A 17,473-nucleotide genomic window follows, 5' to 3' on the forward strand; every position below is an offset into this window, starting at 1 on the left:
CTTGTGGGTTTTCATCACCTTCTACAGATGTTACCATCAAGAATCCTAACTGGGGTTCTTCCCTATCCACCTTCATCAGCTCTAGACCTAACTTCCATACACACACCGGCCCTCTCTTCTGCACTATCCCCTCTCATTCATCATTATGTCAAGCACAAACTCCTGTGCTGGCCTTTGAAGATGCTTCATAATTTGTTGCGAACTTTGCTTTCCTTTCATGTTATCATTCAGTTCAACCTTTCTCAAGAGAATGTGCCAACGTGCGGTAGAGGGTACACATGGCTACATTATGCTGGCAGAGCATCAGCTCATGTTGCTGGAGGCTGGCCGCATCACAAGCTGCCTACCTTGTTCTTATTGATTTCCTGTTCTGGTAAGGAATAGGCACTCAGAAATGTAAAGTTCCTTTCTACTTTCAAAAATGAATACTCTGCTCTCCTCCAGGAAAATATGGCCTGTTCAGACTGGTCTGCCCCCAAGGACCAGGAGGTTTCCCACCTCTGTTTCTATGCTGCAAGTCCTGTTTGCGGTATCACTTCTGTCCTTTCACTCTTCAACTCATCTAACCATTAATGTCCACTTCAGACTTAATTTTTTGTGAAATTTTCCAAATTCTGTGGATTTTCGTCCGTTGAGCTCTCCATCTCTCTGTCCTTTGAGCTCTTATTGTATTGTGCATCAGCACCACTTCATAGATACTTGATTGAGTCATTTATTGGACTATTTGCAAACACTCCTCAACTAGTCTGTACTTACTGAAGACAGCATGTGCACCTTAAATTGTATCAAGCTTAGTGTTGATTAATTGATTAACCTCACATAGAACCTTTGACTCCTCCTGATATGTCTGTAAGTTAAAACTAGTGGAAATATGCAAAATCTGGATTTTGCAGGATTCTGGAAGTAACCAAATTCTTTGGATTGCAGCACCTAAAACAGAACAAGGTTCTTGTGAATATTCTAGGCTTCATCTTTCAGAAGAATAGTGATGTGGGGTGAGGAAAAACCAGGAGATCCACAGAATCCTGACAAATTTACAAGTTCTGGTGAAGGATCCAAGTATGCAGGGTATCAGTTTTTATTTCTCCTAAGATGTTGTGTGTGTGTTTGTGTGAGGTTTAAATACATTTTCATGAATGCAGGTATGGCTGGATCCAAAGTACACTCGGTTTTACCTACCAGAAGGACATCACAGTACTTTGGTAGGGGTACCCACAGATGCCATTTACAACTTACCCCTCTATCTGGAAATGGAGTACTTACCATAACAAGAGTCTGTGACTGAGCAGGAGGCTGCAAAATCTATCTGGAGGAACGAATCCTCATTCACAGCAATATCTGTGGTGACCACATAGCGAGTGCTGGCCTTTTCGATAAAGACTAGGGCATCACCAGTGGAACCACACACAGGCATCTTGGTGCCCCCAGGGTGTAGCAGCCATTTCCTACTATCCAGAGTTGTGAAATCATCCTCCAAGACTGTATTACCAGAAATATTTCCACCAATAAGGATCTGAAATGTATTTCAGAAAAAAAAAAAAAAAACAAACCCAAAATTTCAGTTTGGTTTAAGATATGGGAAGATCCAATTTTTTTTTTCATTTATTTGTTTTTACTTATCAGACTGCTCAGAACTGGCATGCAATAAGCATAATGTCAGGGGGCCTTTCAGCATGCTCTTGTTTATGTGGTCTGCTTGCCCATCTGGCAAGAAGTTACAGAAAACAAATCAAAGGATTGACAAAACCATTCACAGCGTTCATGGCCCAAATTGTGCCTTTGGAAACTGCTTGTACCCAAGCTGGGAAGGCAAAATTTGGCTTACTTGTGACTATTTTCCATGTAAAATTTCTATTTAAGGACAGTTGTACCCTAAGGCATTTCAGTTCCAATTCTTTGCATGGATTCTGCCGTTTGTTAACAGGTTCTTTGAGTTCTATTTGATATGCACTTCATTATGTATGAAGATCCTTTAGAACTGTCCATAAAGATGTTAGGGAGATTTATTTATTTTTTTCTTCAAAGGGTAGGAAAGAGGATTTGGGAACTACTGCATGCAGCACCAATGCTAATTTGCACATTTTCCTTTTCAGAGAATTATAACCTCCTATCACGCTTGATAAAGTCTCTCTATCCATATGGCAGAATCCTCTATGAGCAGGACCTGGGCCTTCTGTTCTGCTTTTTATTTTTATAGACTCAGGCAATTGAAGGCCTAGAGAATGAAAGGACATTAAAAGCCATACCTAATCTAGCTGTGTGCCCTGGGGCAAGTCATACTAACTAGTTCAGGGCTTCCTCTAGGAATGAGTCGGATGCCCTCAATACTATCTGAGGCTACATTCAGCTTCATAGACAAAAAGTAATAGTTCATCCTTAAGAGACTGACCTGGTCAATAACCCAGGGACTGTAGAAGTGCCCATTTTCCGATGGCTGCCACCAGCGGAGGCGCGTAGAAGCAGATCGGGCTTTCAAGGGTATCTCCAGGGCCATGTACCTGCCCACGTTGCTGGAGTTGCTGAAAAGGAACTCTTGAAGGAGACTCCATGAGAGGCCACCATTGAGAGAAAATTGTAGAAGCACAGGTTGGCTCCTGGGGTCAGGAACACCTTTACCACATCCCAGTCTCATGAAAAACTGCACAAATCTGACATGAATAAAATTTACTGTAGACTTTTACCTCATCTGAGAGTAATTCATACCATTCACAACAATAAGCACATGGGGTCACGTGGGGAAGGCATGGCTTTAATGAATATGATGATTTAACAACTGTCCAAAGCAATCATTTCAAAGCTGTCATTTTTCTAAAAATAGTAATTTTTTAAAAGTAACTTTTTAAAAAAGGTTTATTTATTTATTTATGCATACAGAACTGGGGGGGCAGGCTCACTGAGAGGATTCACCCGAGACAGAGTGGGGAGCAGAACAGGCAGACCAATAAAGTAACTGCTGAGGGGAGCAGCAGGCGGGTCAGGAGAGGTCTGTGAGCCACGTGGGTCACCTCTGGGGTTGGGGCTTGAACTCACACGGAAGGGGCTGTGGCTGGCTTGCAATGCTGTGCTTTAACCTGTTGCACCACCAGGGAGGGAAGACTAATTTTTTTAATGTGAAAAAAAGGTAATAAATGTGACATCTGAAAGAAGGCAATTCTGTACTCATATTTATATTTCCTCCCCCTCCACACAGGGTAGTCTGAGGGCAGTGAGCTTTTCCTGCTCCCTTTGGTATCCTATTAGATGGCAGGGATCCAAAAATAGTCTAAGTTGGGGGATGTGTATCCTTACCTCGGGAGAAAAATTTGGACTCTTGTCTTTAGTACATGAAACTGGAAGAATATAACTTATGCTACTTATTGGCAAAAATCATCCCTTCTCAGTTTTTCCTAGTAGCTTTTTTTTTTTTTTAATTTCATATGATTGGTTTTGGGAGATACATTTAAATTCACCAGTTGTAGCACATCGTTGTGAAAGACCAAGCATCTTTTGGAAGAGGTGGGTCAAGCCTGTGCCTCTTCTGGTTTTTGTGCCAGGGGCAGAAGAGCATGAATGTGGGTGGCAGTGGTAGTGGGCTGTGCCAGCCTCTGACTGGTTCTGGATGTATGATACTGGCCATCAGGAACAGTGGCTGCCAGCCAGTGGCAGCCTTCCCAGTTGGCAGGGAGGGGGACAGAGTGGCAACAGCCAGCTGGGGGTGCCAATGAAAACTAGCTCACATGTTATCTTTGGCAGGCATGCTGCTGGTGCCTGGTCTGGCCTCTGTGCCTAACTGGTATTGCAGAATAAATTTCTTGTGTAACCTACACACATAACCAATAATGTATGCATGTTAACCAATGAAATATATTGGTGCCTATAATATGTTAACAGTACCATATATAAAATCATGCATTCTTCATGAGTAGCCCCTCCCCCACATCTCCATGGCATGGGCATTTGCTTATCTCATAACCTGGAGAAAACTGGGATTTTACATGGAGCATTTTGAGGTCAATATATGCAAATCCTACACAGCATGTTACAAAGATGAGATAAATAATGGAGCTTTTAACAATGGACTAATGAAAAAAAAAATACAAGGTTAGGGCTTAGTGATGTTTATATTATAAAAACAATAATCATTGACAGAATTTTTTTGTTAGCATATTGACTACTTATATTGGAAAAATGCTTATATCAATTTTACATAAACAGTTGTAGAATTATTTGGGGAATAATTTCCAAGTTAGAGTACTTAGCTGCCAATAAATATCTGAAATGAACATCAAATTAAACCAAGATACATTAAAACAGAATGGAGAGAAATAAAATCTTGCCTTATATAACTCTAAAATTATTATCTCAAAGATAATACTTTCTCAGTGAAGCATGACCAAAGTTGTAATTCAATAAATGACAGATTTAGAAGACAAAAAGGGATAAATATGTTAAGATTTATTTTGAGATACTTTGAAATGTTTAATAAAAAACAAACCAACAACAAAATAGCCCCCACGATTTCTTTGTCAACTGGCAAAAATAGGTCAGGGCTTCTTTTTACATATGTTTAGTTGCCTTTTTTATTTTCCTGGTTAAGTTTTTGGCTCATCAAGTGATCAAAGGATACACATCTTGACAGGACATAATTCTCTGGGCCAATTTAAAATGTTTGTTTCTGAGTGACTGTGCTCAGTGTAGAAAACAACTGCTTAGAATATATTAGTGAATCATTGGGAAGAAATGCTTCTAGAGAGTAAGACTATACTTCAAATGTTCTTAAGTTGCTTATGGAGACAAAATTAATTGTGAATAATTTTAGGATGTATTGAATTTCTGAGCTTTCTGCTAAGCATGGTATAAATAAATGCAAAAAAAATTTTCTCATAGTTCAAGCTAATGAAAGGAGTTCTATAGAAGGTGAACAGAAAAGACACACATTATTTTCCTGAAGTTAAAGTAAATTACTGTCATTTCCTAGTCACCATGTTGTAAAATACCAGATATTAACTTTTGACTGTTCAGCTGTGGTTCATTTCTGATCTAGTTACAGCACAAATTTATCTCAGTTTTAGAATGGAAATTATGTAAATTGTGTCTTAATGGAATCTCTTTGACAAGGGGGAAGCTCAGCATTTCCAGTGGAAGCCCTTGTCCTTGAGATTTCTCGGCTTCTTTCTGATTTAATTATGTTCTGCTATTGTACATTACAATGTGGTTTTTCAACAGCATTTAAAAACGATTACCTAAATTGCTGTGGTCATTATGGAAAACAGTGTGAAGTTTCCTCAAAAAAATTAAACAGAAGTAATACATGATTCAGTTCTCCCACTTCTGGGTATTTATCTGCAGAATATAAAAGCACTAATTTGAAGAGATATATGTATCTCATGTTCACCACAGAATTATTCATAGTTGTCAAGCGTTGTAAATATCCTAAGTGCTGTTACTGAATGAGTTGAAAAGATGTACTATACATACACAATGGAATACTACTCAACCCTAAAAAATATGGAGTCCTGCCATTTGCAACAATGTAGGAGGACGAAGGGCTATCAGGCTAAATGAAATAAATCAGAAGGAAAAAGACAAACAGTATGTGATTTCACTCATATTTTGTAGATAAAGAAGCAAAGTGAACTTTTAGACTACAAGATCAAAACAGTGGGTACCCAAAGGACAGGGGGTAAGGCAGGGGGTAAATTGGGTAAAAATGGTCAATTGTTTGTTGAAGGATGGAAACAAGACTTTTGGTAGATAATATAATGTATTATGTATAAGTGATGATTATTAATGTTGAAAAAAATATTTTATAAATCATTGTTATTTCATTTAAAAAATAAATAGAAAAGTTGATTACCTAGCATGTGATAAATCCAGATCTCGTGTCATCAACATGCGTAAGCCATCTTCATTGAAAAAGAGGTTGTTTCCACTGGAAAGGATTCCACATTTCCGAGATGGCTTTCCACCACTCATTAACAAGAATCTATCAGATTCTAGCTGACCTGAAAAAAGTGGAAAATATATTTTAACTAAGACAACATACAATAATATTTTTAAAAGGAATATGGTAAACTTATTATTTAGTTTTAAAATGTGAAGTCATAAATATTGAAGTCATAATTTTGAGATAAGATTAAGTCATAATTTTGACATTTTCATTTTTTTTGAACCATTTAGTCATGGCTGCATAACTGAAGTGTCCACATGACAGAAGAAGGGGGCCTGTCTCTCTTTGTTTTTAAAGATTTATTTATTTATGCATACAGAACTGGGGTTACCTCTGGGGCTAGGGATTGAACTTGCACTGAAGCATTTGTGGTCAGCTTGAAGTGCTGTGTCCTAACCTGTTGCACCACCAGGGAGGGCCAGGGACCTTTCTCTCTTTTTTTATTCCCTGACCTTTCTCTTAATATCAGTGTTCAGCCAGATAGGTCCCCTGTCTGCTCCTCTACATTGTGCAAAAAAGACACTAGCTTCTTTACCATACTCCTATGAGGACAATATCAGGCTGCTATTACTAATATTAAAAAAATAGTTTAATGGAAAAAATTCTTGTGTGATTTAATATTTTCTATTAAATTACATCTTTTAAAACCAACCCTTAAAAATTATTTCACATACTCATCTTAGATCTAACTGATTTTTTATTTATGATCAAATACATATACCAAAAGTTTTTAAATAAATTCAATACCACTTAGTATATTCACACTATTATTTAACCATTACCCTATTTCATTCCAGAATTTTTTTTATTTCTATTAAAGAAAACCCCCATCAAGTGCCCACTTCCTCTTTCTATCTTACTCAGCCCCTGGTAACCACTTAGCTGCTTTCTGTCTCTATGGATTTGCCTGTTTTGAAAGTTCCATAGAAATGGAATCATATGCTATGTGATATTTTCTTGTATGGCTTCTTTTACTTAGCATATATTGTCAAGATTCATCTATGTTGTAGCATGTATCAGTACTTCATTTTTCTATGAATAACATCTCATTTTATTGATATACTTAAATCTAATTTTAGAATGTACCCAAAGCCATAAATATAACAATTTTGTAGATAACTTAAGAAAAAGAAAAAAAATATTTTAACAGCTAGTTCAAGACTTCTACTAAGAAATACTCTTCCATAACTTTATCAGAGTACAAATCAGATAGATATAAAACTTATTGTGAAAATTTTTATTGTTATAGCAATTCCATTTTCTATGTTGTAATGTTATTGTCTCACATAATTTGTTAGATATGTTATATAAAGCATAAGTATAGAATGTGTTGAAAGGCTGCTTACTGAAACAATGACAGGAATTTATATTTCTGGAAACTTGTTCCCTCTACTTAAGAAGACTCAGAAAATTTTTGGGAACTATCATTTTTCACAATTTACATAAAACAGAGAAAAGTGGTGAAAATAGCATTAGTTTTTCTCAATTATGATCTCATTTACTTTTCACTATTATTTAAAAAATGAAATAATATAAACTTTGTAACTAAATGAAGATTTGGGTGGTAACTATGGTAATGATAATGAAATATTAGAATGGAACTTAATGATTTCCTCTGTATTGCAAATTGTGTTTCATATGTAAGTTTTTTTTTTTAAACAAAGCTTCATAGAATTTATGAGAGAGCTACCTTCAAAATCATCCTTGAGAAAATCAGGATTTTTGGTGCTTATTTTACAGGTTGGACCTGAGTAGCCAGGATCACATATACACTTGGATCCATTGATACAACTCCCATGTCCATTACACATCTCTTCACATTGGGGACCAATGTACACATTATCAATGGCCCATGTCACTGGTTGAGAACCAGCAGGGTAAAATCCTTGGTACCATCTGAAACGCACAGAGCTGGAAAAGAGGTACAAGACTTGAAAACACAAAAATCAACAAAATAATATACTTTTCAAGTAAGCACATCTGATCAATGAGCAGTACTTCTGCACCAGGCTTACAAAATTGAAAATGATTCGCTTTTTCAAGAACACAAATTTATTTCATTATTTTTTAAAGATTTATTTATTTATGCATACAGAATTGCAGTAAAGGCCAGAGGTGCAGGGGCGGTGAGAGGATTCACCAGAGACAGAGAGGAGAGCAGGACAGGCAGATTGATGAAGTACAGTGATGAGGGGAGTAGTGGGCAGGTCAGGAGAGGTCTGCTGCACCATGTTGGTCACCTCTGGGGCAGGGATCAAACTCATGTTGAAGTGACTTTAACTTCTTAGTGCTGTGCTTTAACACATTATGCCACCAGGGAAGGCCCTCAAGAACACAAATTTTATCCCCAAATTTTATTCCAGTATTTTGCCCAGTAAGTTTCCCACTTCCTGTCCTTCCAATTCTTCCACTATGCTAAAGTTCTCTCAGTTCCTCACCTTTTTGAACACTGGCTTTTTTTGTGAACTTTCTTTCTTTTCTATCCCTCTTCCATATGACTAACCTTTAATTTTTTAAGAAGAAATCAAATTCACATTGCATATTAACCACTACCCATTTCAAATGTACAGTTCAGTGACAATTAGCAATATTCACAGGGTCAGTCCACTGTCATCCCTATTGAATAAGGAAACCTATACCAGTTAATGACTCTTTTTTTTTTTTTTTTACAGATTTTATTTATTCATACAGAACTGGGGTACAGGCCAGAGATGCAAAGGGTTAGAGGATTCACCAGGGACAGATTGGGGAGCAGAACAGGTAGATTGACAAAGTATACTGCTGAGGAGAGCAGCCGGCGGGCCAGAAGAGGTCTGCCTCACCATGTGGATCTCCTCTGGGGCAGGCGGGGATTGAACTCATGAGGAAGTGGCTTAAGCTTCTTAGTGCAGCGCTTTAACCCGTTGCGCCACCAGGGAGGGCCCCTATACCAGTTAAGCAATCACTTCCATTGCACTTCTACCCCCTAGATCCTGAAAGTCATTGATCTGCTTTCTTTCCTGTATGAGTTTAACTATCCTGGATATTTCGTATGAATGGAACCCTGCTATATATATATACCTTTAGTACCAGGCTTTATTCATTAAACATAATGTTTTCAAGGTTCATTCAAGTGTACAAGTATCACAATTTCCATATTTGTTTATGTCTGAATAATATTCCATTGTATGGGGATATCAATTTTATCCATTTCTTACTTACTGGATATTTATTTGTTAATGGCCATTTGCTTTTCCCCATCATTTGGCTAGTGGAAATATACACATTCATGTACAAGTATTTATATAACTGTTTTCAATTCTTTGAGAGTAGAATGGTAGTGAAATTGCTTGGTCATATGGTAAATAACTAGCCTTTAATTTCTCTCTCTTCATTCTTTTTTATAATTTTGATGATATTGTCATTACTGTAGTTATTACAGCTAGAGTTATTTATAGGGTACCTATTTCCCCTAGGCCATGCACTTAAGGGGCCAATACCATGTCTTACTCTTTGTACCTGTTCATGACATTCAGGACAGTTTCACACACAGTAGGTGCTCAACAAAAGTTGTTTGTAATTTGTTGTGAAAGGTCTTAAGAGGCAATTAAGATATTTTGAATTTTACTCTTTTGGCAACAGGAAGCCCTAAAAGATTATTATAATGAGAAAAATGACAAATTCAACTATCTTTTTGGTTAGGTGTCTCTTCTTTTTAAATCAAAGATACTTTTCTTTTTTATTTGTAAGTGAATTGTCCCATCATATTGCTGATAAGTTAGTTCCTTGGAAATAATCTATATTTTTAGGTGGTAATTCAGAAATGGTATATTTTGTTAATGACAAAGTTGTTAACAATGATGGAATGATTTTAGAGGGCATAGTTATGCCTCTGCACCACTTCTTGAATCCACCCAATTTTCAATTTTCACAGAAACAAACTTGGACTTTTTTTACTTGAAAAACAGAAATAAGAAGTAGAGATCAGAAGCATCTATTAGTCTTTTAAAGTTTAGTAGATAGTAAACCTGGAGAAATCAAATTTCCACATATAAGTTTAACCCTAACTTGTCCCCCAAATGTCAGTTCATAACTAAATTTTATTTTCAAGTACTTGTCAGAGCTTAGTTTTGGCAAGTAGCACTTCCTACCTTTGAACTTTCAGACTGCTGAGCTGTGGGAAATGGCTGGAGCTATCCTTTGAACAAAAACCTACATGGATTTTTTTTGAACTTCTTATTTATTCACATCTTCTGAATACAAATGAACTACCTTGGTTGGATATTTATTACCGTTCACCTGCTTTGACACTGAAAATGCAAGCACTATGATAAATGGGCTGAAGGGTCTAGTTTCACTGCAGTTCTCTTCAGCTGAAATCTTATTTTGAGAATTTCTTACCACCACCCTCCATGGTCAGACTTTGCTCTCCCAAACCAGAAGTATTCAAAAGGATCTGTTTTTTCAAACATAAACTTAAAATTTCAAGCACACAACAGTGCTTTCATTAAATAGGGGTTTTGGTTGACTCATTATAAAACTGCATAAAGCAAAAACAATTAGGAAGTTTAGAGGTAAAGAGACTCTAGATGAAAAGGACACAACGGTGACAAGAATAAAATCAGATGAAAGCTCAATACTATGTCTCAAATGTGAATTGACTGACTATGGAGCCAAAAAAGGTCATTTCTGCACCTAAGAGATTCAATATACTTTTTTTGGGTATATATACTTTTTTTTTGGGTATATATACAGTGTTCAGTAACTCCACAGAAAAGGGTAATTTAAATAGGGATTATAAGTATATATTTTTAGTATCTAGTACGTATGCCATAATTACATACCATGTTGAGCACAAGCCAAGTCATGGTTCACTGAATTGGAAAAATTTAACTTTTGCATTCACACACTGCTGGGTTTTAAGAAGAGTGCTAATTCTCCTAAAGCCTAAAATAAGGAATGGACAGCACTTTTTAGGCAAGTTTTTCTCTTTGTAGAAATGGTCAAAGGCCATTTGAAAGGTAGGTTTATACCATTCTAAGAGTAAGCCTGATGTTTTAAACAGATTTACTTTCCTTTCATAGAGATAAAAAATGACACAGAACACAAATAACATGATTGTTGAAATTCTATATCTGTACATCATTGTTTGCACTGATGCAATCCTTCAAATTCTGTACATTTATACTTGGATGAAATATATGGTAAATTGATACCTAATTAGGAATTAGGTATATGCATTATGCCTATGAATGAAACTATTCTCTTATTGAAATATCCAAATTATACATACCTGATGTATAAGCACAACCTGGTGCTTATACTGTGTCTCAAATGTGAATTGACTGACTATTGAGCCAAAAAAGGTCATTTCTGCACCTAAGAGATTCAATATACTAAATGTGAGGCAGGTTCTTTGACACTGGAGGATTGTCCTGGAGTGGGAATCAACACTCAGGGTCTCTGGTAGATCTTTATGACCGTATTTTATATTCCTTTAAACAGGATTTTTTTTCTGGAGGAAGCTTGCTCAAGCTAAACTCAGTTGTGAAAACAACCTAAGATCAAGACCTATACCCTGTTTTGAGGATTGTTTTCTATTCTCAGCAGGGCAATCGGGATCCATTAAAGAAAAGGCCTTTCAGCATTACCATGACAGTCATGGTCTTGGTCACAGCTATTTAAGGGTCGCTTCTCCAGCCTTTTCTCTGCCCACAAGGCTTGTAAGCATGTTTTTTTGGCAGTCCTGCTTTCATTGCAACACTTCATTTTCTGGCCACACACTGATTGGTTCAGATTTTCTTTTCTAGAAAGTGGACTATTAGTTGTGATTTCCTAATTGATGTGATGTCAGCACCATCAAAATGAAGGGCACAAACCACTGCTGTTGAAGTCCTCACACTTTCAGAGTACAGTCCATGTAGCTTCCCTGTATGTTTTCAATAAACGCTTCCACTTTTTTTTTTTTTCAAACTTCTTTATATTTATTGCAACACAGGATCTTAAATAATACAACTGATTCTGGATAAGAAGTTTTTCCTGAGCTATTTCCTATATTACCTGATTCTTCTATAGACAAGTTCATCTATTAACTCCTCAAAGTAGTTTTCTGGCTGAATTCCCTGTGGGGCCTGGATAGTCTCCTTGCCTCCTCCTCCTTGAATATCACTTCTAAAGAATCTTCAGAACATTTTCTAAGTGATGTTTATTTATTTAAATAGTTAGACTTTACTTTAGAGTATCATATCCTGATATAAGAGCAAGAATTATTAATGTCATTCCTGACAACAAAATAGTGAAGTACTTAACAATTAAATTATAAAAAGTATGCTGATGATGCTATGAGGAGTGAATGGATTTACATTCAAAGAAAATGCAGACTTGAAGATTTTATTTTACCCTTTTGGAAAAGCACTAGGTGTTAGTTTTGCTTCAAGACCCAAGAATTCTAATTATGCTGACTTTCACATCAGGAATACCAATTCATTTCCATTTTTAAAGTATGATATTAATACTTCTTTTTTTTTTTCACATACCCTGAAAGAATAGGTTCTTTATTCTGAGATATAAGACAAGTTCTGAGGCAGCCTGCTTTGTTGACTTCCTCTTTGTTCACTTACATTATTAGTTTTATTTTTTGAACTATAGTTTTTGTTTTATTTCTATTAGAGTTGAAGTTCTTTATCTCCAAATAACTTTCCAACAGAGGAGTTAAATATATATAACAAGAATGCTGAGATAGGTTAAAAAGTAGAAATGCCTGGGGTTTGAGAGCTAACAATTTGTTTTTATGATACATATGGAATATTCTCTCAGCTTCTATCCATACATGCCCTCCTCTGTACAAGATACATAGGGAGATGTCTGAATGTCACCAATTTCTAACCACATTTACATTATGAAGGAGGTGCAGGAGTTGGGGAGGGTTATAACACTAGGGGAGTATCAAATTTCTATTGCTTTCTAGCTGATCTAATAGATTCAGTTATGCATCGCAGGGTGTACTCCATGGTGTACTTTTGTAAATCTGTCTTCAAATTATGACTTAGCAGTGTGTCAGTTCAAATATCTGTTTTCTTTTTTCTATTTTATGTATGTATATTTTACATCATCCTTTGTTTAAAGATTTTAAAATTTTATTTGTTTATGCACACAAGAGCTGGGGTATAGACTAGTGGTGTGGGGTAAGGGAGTGAAAGGAATTCACCAGAGACAGAGTGGGGAGCAGAACAGGCAGACAGATGAAATACACTGCTAAGGGGACCAGTGGGCAAGACAGGAGAGGTCTGCTGTGCCATGTGGGTCACCTCCCTGGCTGGAGATAAAACTTTGGCTACAGTAGTTGCTGACAGCTTTAGAGTACTGAGACTTATCCCCTGCACTCCCAGGGAGGCCCCATTCTTCCTTTTTGTACAATGTATGTTTTTTCCCCTTGGGTATAGTCCCTGTAAAATTTCCACCACCCATTTATCCATACACTATCTTCTCCATCCTTTCCCTCCTCCCATCTGGTAGCCTCAATTTTACAGTCTGTTTTGTTTTGGTTTTGTCAGCCCCTTTGTTTTGTTAATATTCCACATATGAATGAAACCATATGGTATTGTCTTCCCCTCTCACATTTCAGTTAGCATAATCCCCTTCAGTTCTCTCCAAGTCCTCACAAGTGAGAAGAGTTTATCTTTTCTTATTTTTATAGCTGGGTAACATTCCATTGTGTATATATCAAATCTTCTTAATCCACTCATCTGTCCTTGAGCACTTAGGTTGTTTCCAAGCTAGGTTAGAGCACATAGGTTGTTTACAACTAGACTATTTAAATAGTGCTGCAATGAACAGCGGAATACATCTATCCCTGCCAATTAATGATTTTGTATCCTTTGGAAATATACCTAGAAGTGGAATTGCTGGATCATATGGTAGATTTATTGTGAAATGAAGCAGCAGGGAAGGGGAAGGGAGAAGGATAAGGATGAGGAAAAAGAATTGAGGGAGCACAGGGTCTATGGTGGTGGACTGCGGGTTCTTTGGGGATAGGAACAAATAGCCCAAAAGGGCGGGGATCCTACACTTCTATGATGACACACATTGTAAAAGAAAAGAAAGAAAAGGTTTCTGATAAAGCAGTACTGAAAAATCTTTTTTGCAAAATCACCATTCTGTTGTCCATAGGTGGTGGCCTATGTTTTAAATATCCATTGAGCTGAGGAAGAAATGTACAGTGGAGCGTTCCTTCGGATAAAGTGGCAAGTTAATGATGAACCCAGGGAGGAAATTTCCACAAACGCTGCTAGAAGAATCGAGCCCTTACCCGCAAAGGTGCAGCTTTCCGAAGTGCACTACCTCCCTTCTCCAGCCCTGGGTGGTCCCCGCGTAGTAGGTGCTGCTGGGGTGGTGCTCAGTGGAGCACAAGGAGCTTACGTGGCTGCTGCTGTGATAGCAGAGGGGAAGCAGCAGGTGCCAGGTTGCCCCAAAGTCCCTTGAAAATTCCAGTCTTACCGGATCAGCAGATGAGCTATCAGTTGAGCAGCCAACATTGATCTTGGGGGAGAAAAAAATGATACAAATGATTTCAGAGCAACAAGCTTTAAAAGGATTCACCACTTCATTATTTTCTCGAGAGTCCATTTTCCTGAGAACTGTCTTGTTGAAATATTTAACACTATAAAATTCTGTTTTGCCTAACTGAGTAGCAGCATATATTACCTTTAAATAATAATTTTCTCATAAGGATCCTCAAAGGACCTCATGAAATATTGATTTTCCCTCACATTATGAAAAACCTGGGAAGTGCATAGAGAAGAGTCTAGCCCAGAATTCCAAATTTTACCTTTGCCCCACTTTCATAGCCCAGCCAAGCAAATTGCAATGAAAAGACTGTTTTCCTAATTCTAACCATTAACTGTTTTTCATTCTGGTGACAGAATGAACTTCTACTTTCTAGATAATCACAAAAGTTTTGCATGCTATTTTCAATATGTATCCAATAGAAAAACAACATATGATCATTGTCACTATTTCACTAGTATAGGGAGTGCATTCTCAGAAAATCCTTTTAAACCACTCTATTACTTTTACCATGCTTTCAAGTGAATTAAACTAAAGCCCAATTAAATAAGTACATGTGATTCCTTCTATGATTTCACCCCCTCTTCTTGCTTTCAATGGGGATTAACATTTTCTTGGAGTTACAGTAACTGGATATGGATATATCTATATCTATCTATCTATATAAATCACATTATATGTGCAGAGATTAACTTTAAAACAAATATTCAAAATTGTGTTCATGCATTAGGTACTGTTTTAAGTAAGTGTGTCCTATGTTTGAAATGGACCTCAACTGTGAAGCATTATCTTTGAAAGTTAGTACTACTGAACACAGGCATAATGCACCTTTGGTTCTTCTAATTTTAAGCTGAGTTTTGGAAATACATGAAGGTCTCTGATACATTATTAATTTGTTTCTTGAAAATATAAGGAGTTCATAAATATTAATGAAATATACAGAGCAAATATATTTGAAATGATAAAAACAGTGCAGTATTATCTTATTTGTAAAATTCATGACACCATGGTAAATACTATAAACATGCTAGCATGGAAAAGACAATAATTACATTGATCTGAGTTCTAAGTAATACGTAAAAACTGTGAAAACTACTAGAATAATTTGGTCTTTTCTATTTTCATAATGTTTAAAATAATTTACTTCCAACAACTTCCCACTGTAGTTGATGGGGACATTATACCATATATAAAGGATAAAAATTCAGAAATACCTAAACAGGACAATTGATTTTGTTACTAAAAATGAATTATGATGTTGAACCTCTTTGTCCTTGTACAAAATGGAATGTTACAATGCATGAAATAATCTGAGATTTTCCTTCGCTTTCCTACGTTTCGTTAAATAACATTTAAAGCATTTCTGTAGAACAAAGTCAAGTACCTCAAACTGAATGATGGTGTTCTCATTCACATTCAAGTCACGAGTGGTAATAGAATGCTCACCAACTTCATTGGAAACAAACACCATAGCTGAATCTTCCTCGCTGTTATACAAGAAAGCAACAAGGAATCCATTTTGGCAAAAATTCCTCATGTTTTATATAGGACAGGTTTTATCTTTAGTGTCTCAATTAAATACTCACGGTGCTCCCTTTGAAGAATATGGGCAATAAAGTCCAATGTTACCACCAGGATAGAAAAACCAATTGTCTTCTCTGGGTCCAAAGTCAAATGTATCCAGAAGCATCACAGGGTTGTTTAAATTATTTCCATCAATAATGAAGTCATCAATAATCCAGATTTCTTCTTTCTTACCTAAGGCATTTTTGGATAAAGTAAGTTTTTGAAATGGTGAAAATCAAATGGATATTTTTGATCATTGGAAAACCATAACAGAAGGAACTTGATAACAACTGGCTAAACATATGCCTCCAGAGAGAGAAATAAGCTACAGTAACAGTATATTTACAGAGTTAAAGTGTGGAAAAGAGGTACTCTTTCAATTATATTGACATGGAATGGAACAAGGTTGTAAGTGTAGAAAGCTGGGACATTCGCTATGTGAAATGTACTGCCCTTCCCATCATATTGGTGCTGAGATCCCTAACACTGGCAAGACTGGGCTTTAACAAGTCATGCTTTTTTGATGTAGGGGGTCTGTAACCTATCTGCAACTGTGAAGTTGGGCAGTCAGTCTGTAGACTTAGAACTGAGGTACATCAACTAACTCTTCTATACAAGCAGCAATTCAGGACATTTTTGAGTTAGCCTATGGTTTATTATGAAGGCTTCAGTCAGTCTAAAGGGCCCTCAACATTGTCTGATACTATTTTTTTTTTAATTTTTGAAAATGACACAAAAGAAAATATTGTCATATGACACTTTATTTTTTCCCTCTCAGCTTTTCAAAATGTGTATGCTTATTCGTAGATATGAAAAAAAACAACAATTAGTAAAATCACTCCTTAAGTTGACAAAGAATTTGATTCAGAAACTTGAGTATCCAAGGAAGTTATTATAGGATAGATATGGGCAAAACACAATTTGAATTGAATGGGAAACACATAAGACATGCAAGATTTTGCTAGGCTAACTCATTAATTCCTATTTTTAGTTCAATATTTAAAGAATATGCAAAGGGCTCTGTAAACAGGAGTCTGTAGAAACTACCTTATAATTTAAATGAAGTCATAAGTCTTTCTCTAATCCTACCACTATTCTAATTCTAGAAGCATTCTTTCCTTGTTTTGAAAACATATTTTGTAAAAAAAAGATGAAGAAAAATCAGCTAAGAATTCCAAACATCGCATGAAAGCAACAATTCTCTGTATTGTGAAATTGATTGCATTTAAAAAAACACACACATTTATTTGGTGATTATAGATTATTTTTTCTGTTCATGTAAATTAAAATTATTTTAATTTTGCCATGTTAGTTATAAAGGAAATAACTTAGAGATGACTGTACAATTTTCCTATCTACTTCTGTTACCTTTACAAATAATCTGCTTAATGGGATATCTCCATGCTTACTTGGGCCATTAAGTACATGATTTTA

The 17,473-nt window shown here is 36.2% G+C and overlaps 1 protein-coding gene across 1 annotated transcript in view; it reads right to left on the minus strand.

Annotated features, from left to right (window-relative positions):
- RELN (reelin) overlaps window positions 1-17,473 on the minus strand; it is a 399,660-nt gene that overhangs the window by 54,023 nt on the left and 328,164 nt on the right. Inside the window, exons 39-45 of the mRNA XM_004677158.2 lie at window positions 16,060-16,231; window positions 15,858-15,960; window positions 14,217-14,446; window positions 7,620-7,840; window positions 5,837-5,984; window positions 2,390-2,648; window positions 1,264-1,513 (exon numbers count right to left, since the gene is read on the minus strand). Coding sequence (XP_004677215.1) covers window positions 1,264-1,513; window positions 2,390-2,648; window positions 5,837-5,984; window positions 7,620-7,840; window positions 14,217-14,446; window positions 15,858-15,960; window positions 16,060-16,231 — 1,383 coding nt within the window. The remainder of the gene's footprint in view (window positions 1-1,263; window positions 1,514-2,389; window positions 2,649-5,836; window positions 5,985-7,619; window positions 7,841-14,216; window positions 14,447-15,857; window positions 15,961-16,059; window positions 16,232-17,473) is intronic.

The sequence above is a fragment of the Condylura cristata genome, unplaced genomic scaffold (genome assembly GCF_000260355.1).
Source record: "Condylura cristata isolate star-nosed mole 26May11 unplaced genomic scaffold, ConCri1.0 scaffold00005, whole genome shotgun sequence".
NCBI classification, from domain to species: Eukaryota; Metazoa; Chordata; class Mammalia; order Eulipotyphla; family Talpidae; genus Condylura; species Condylura cristata.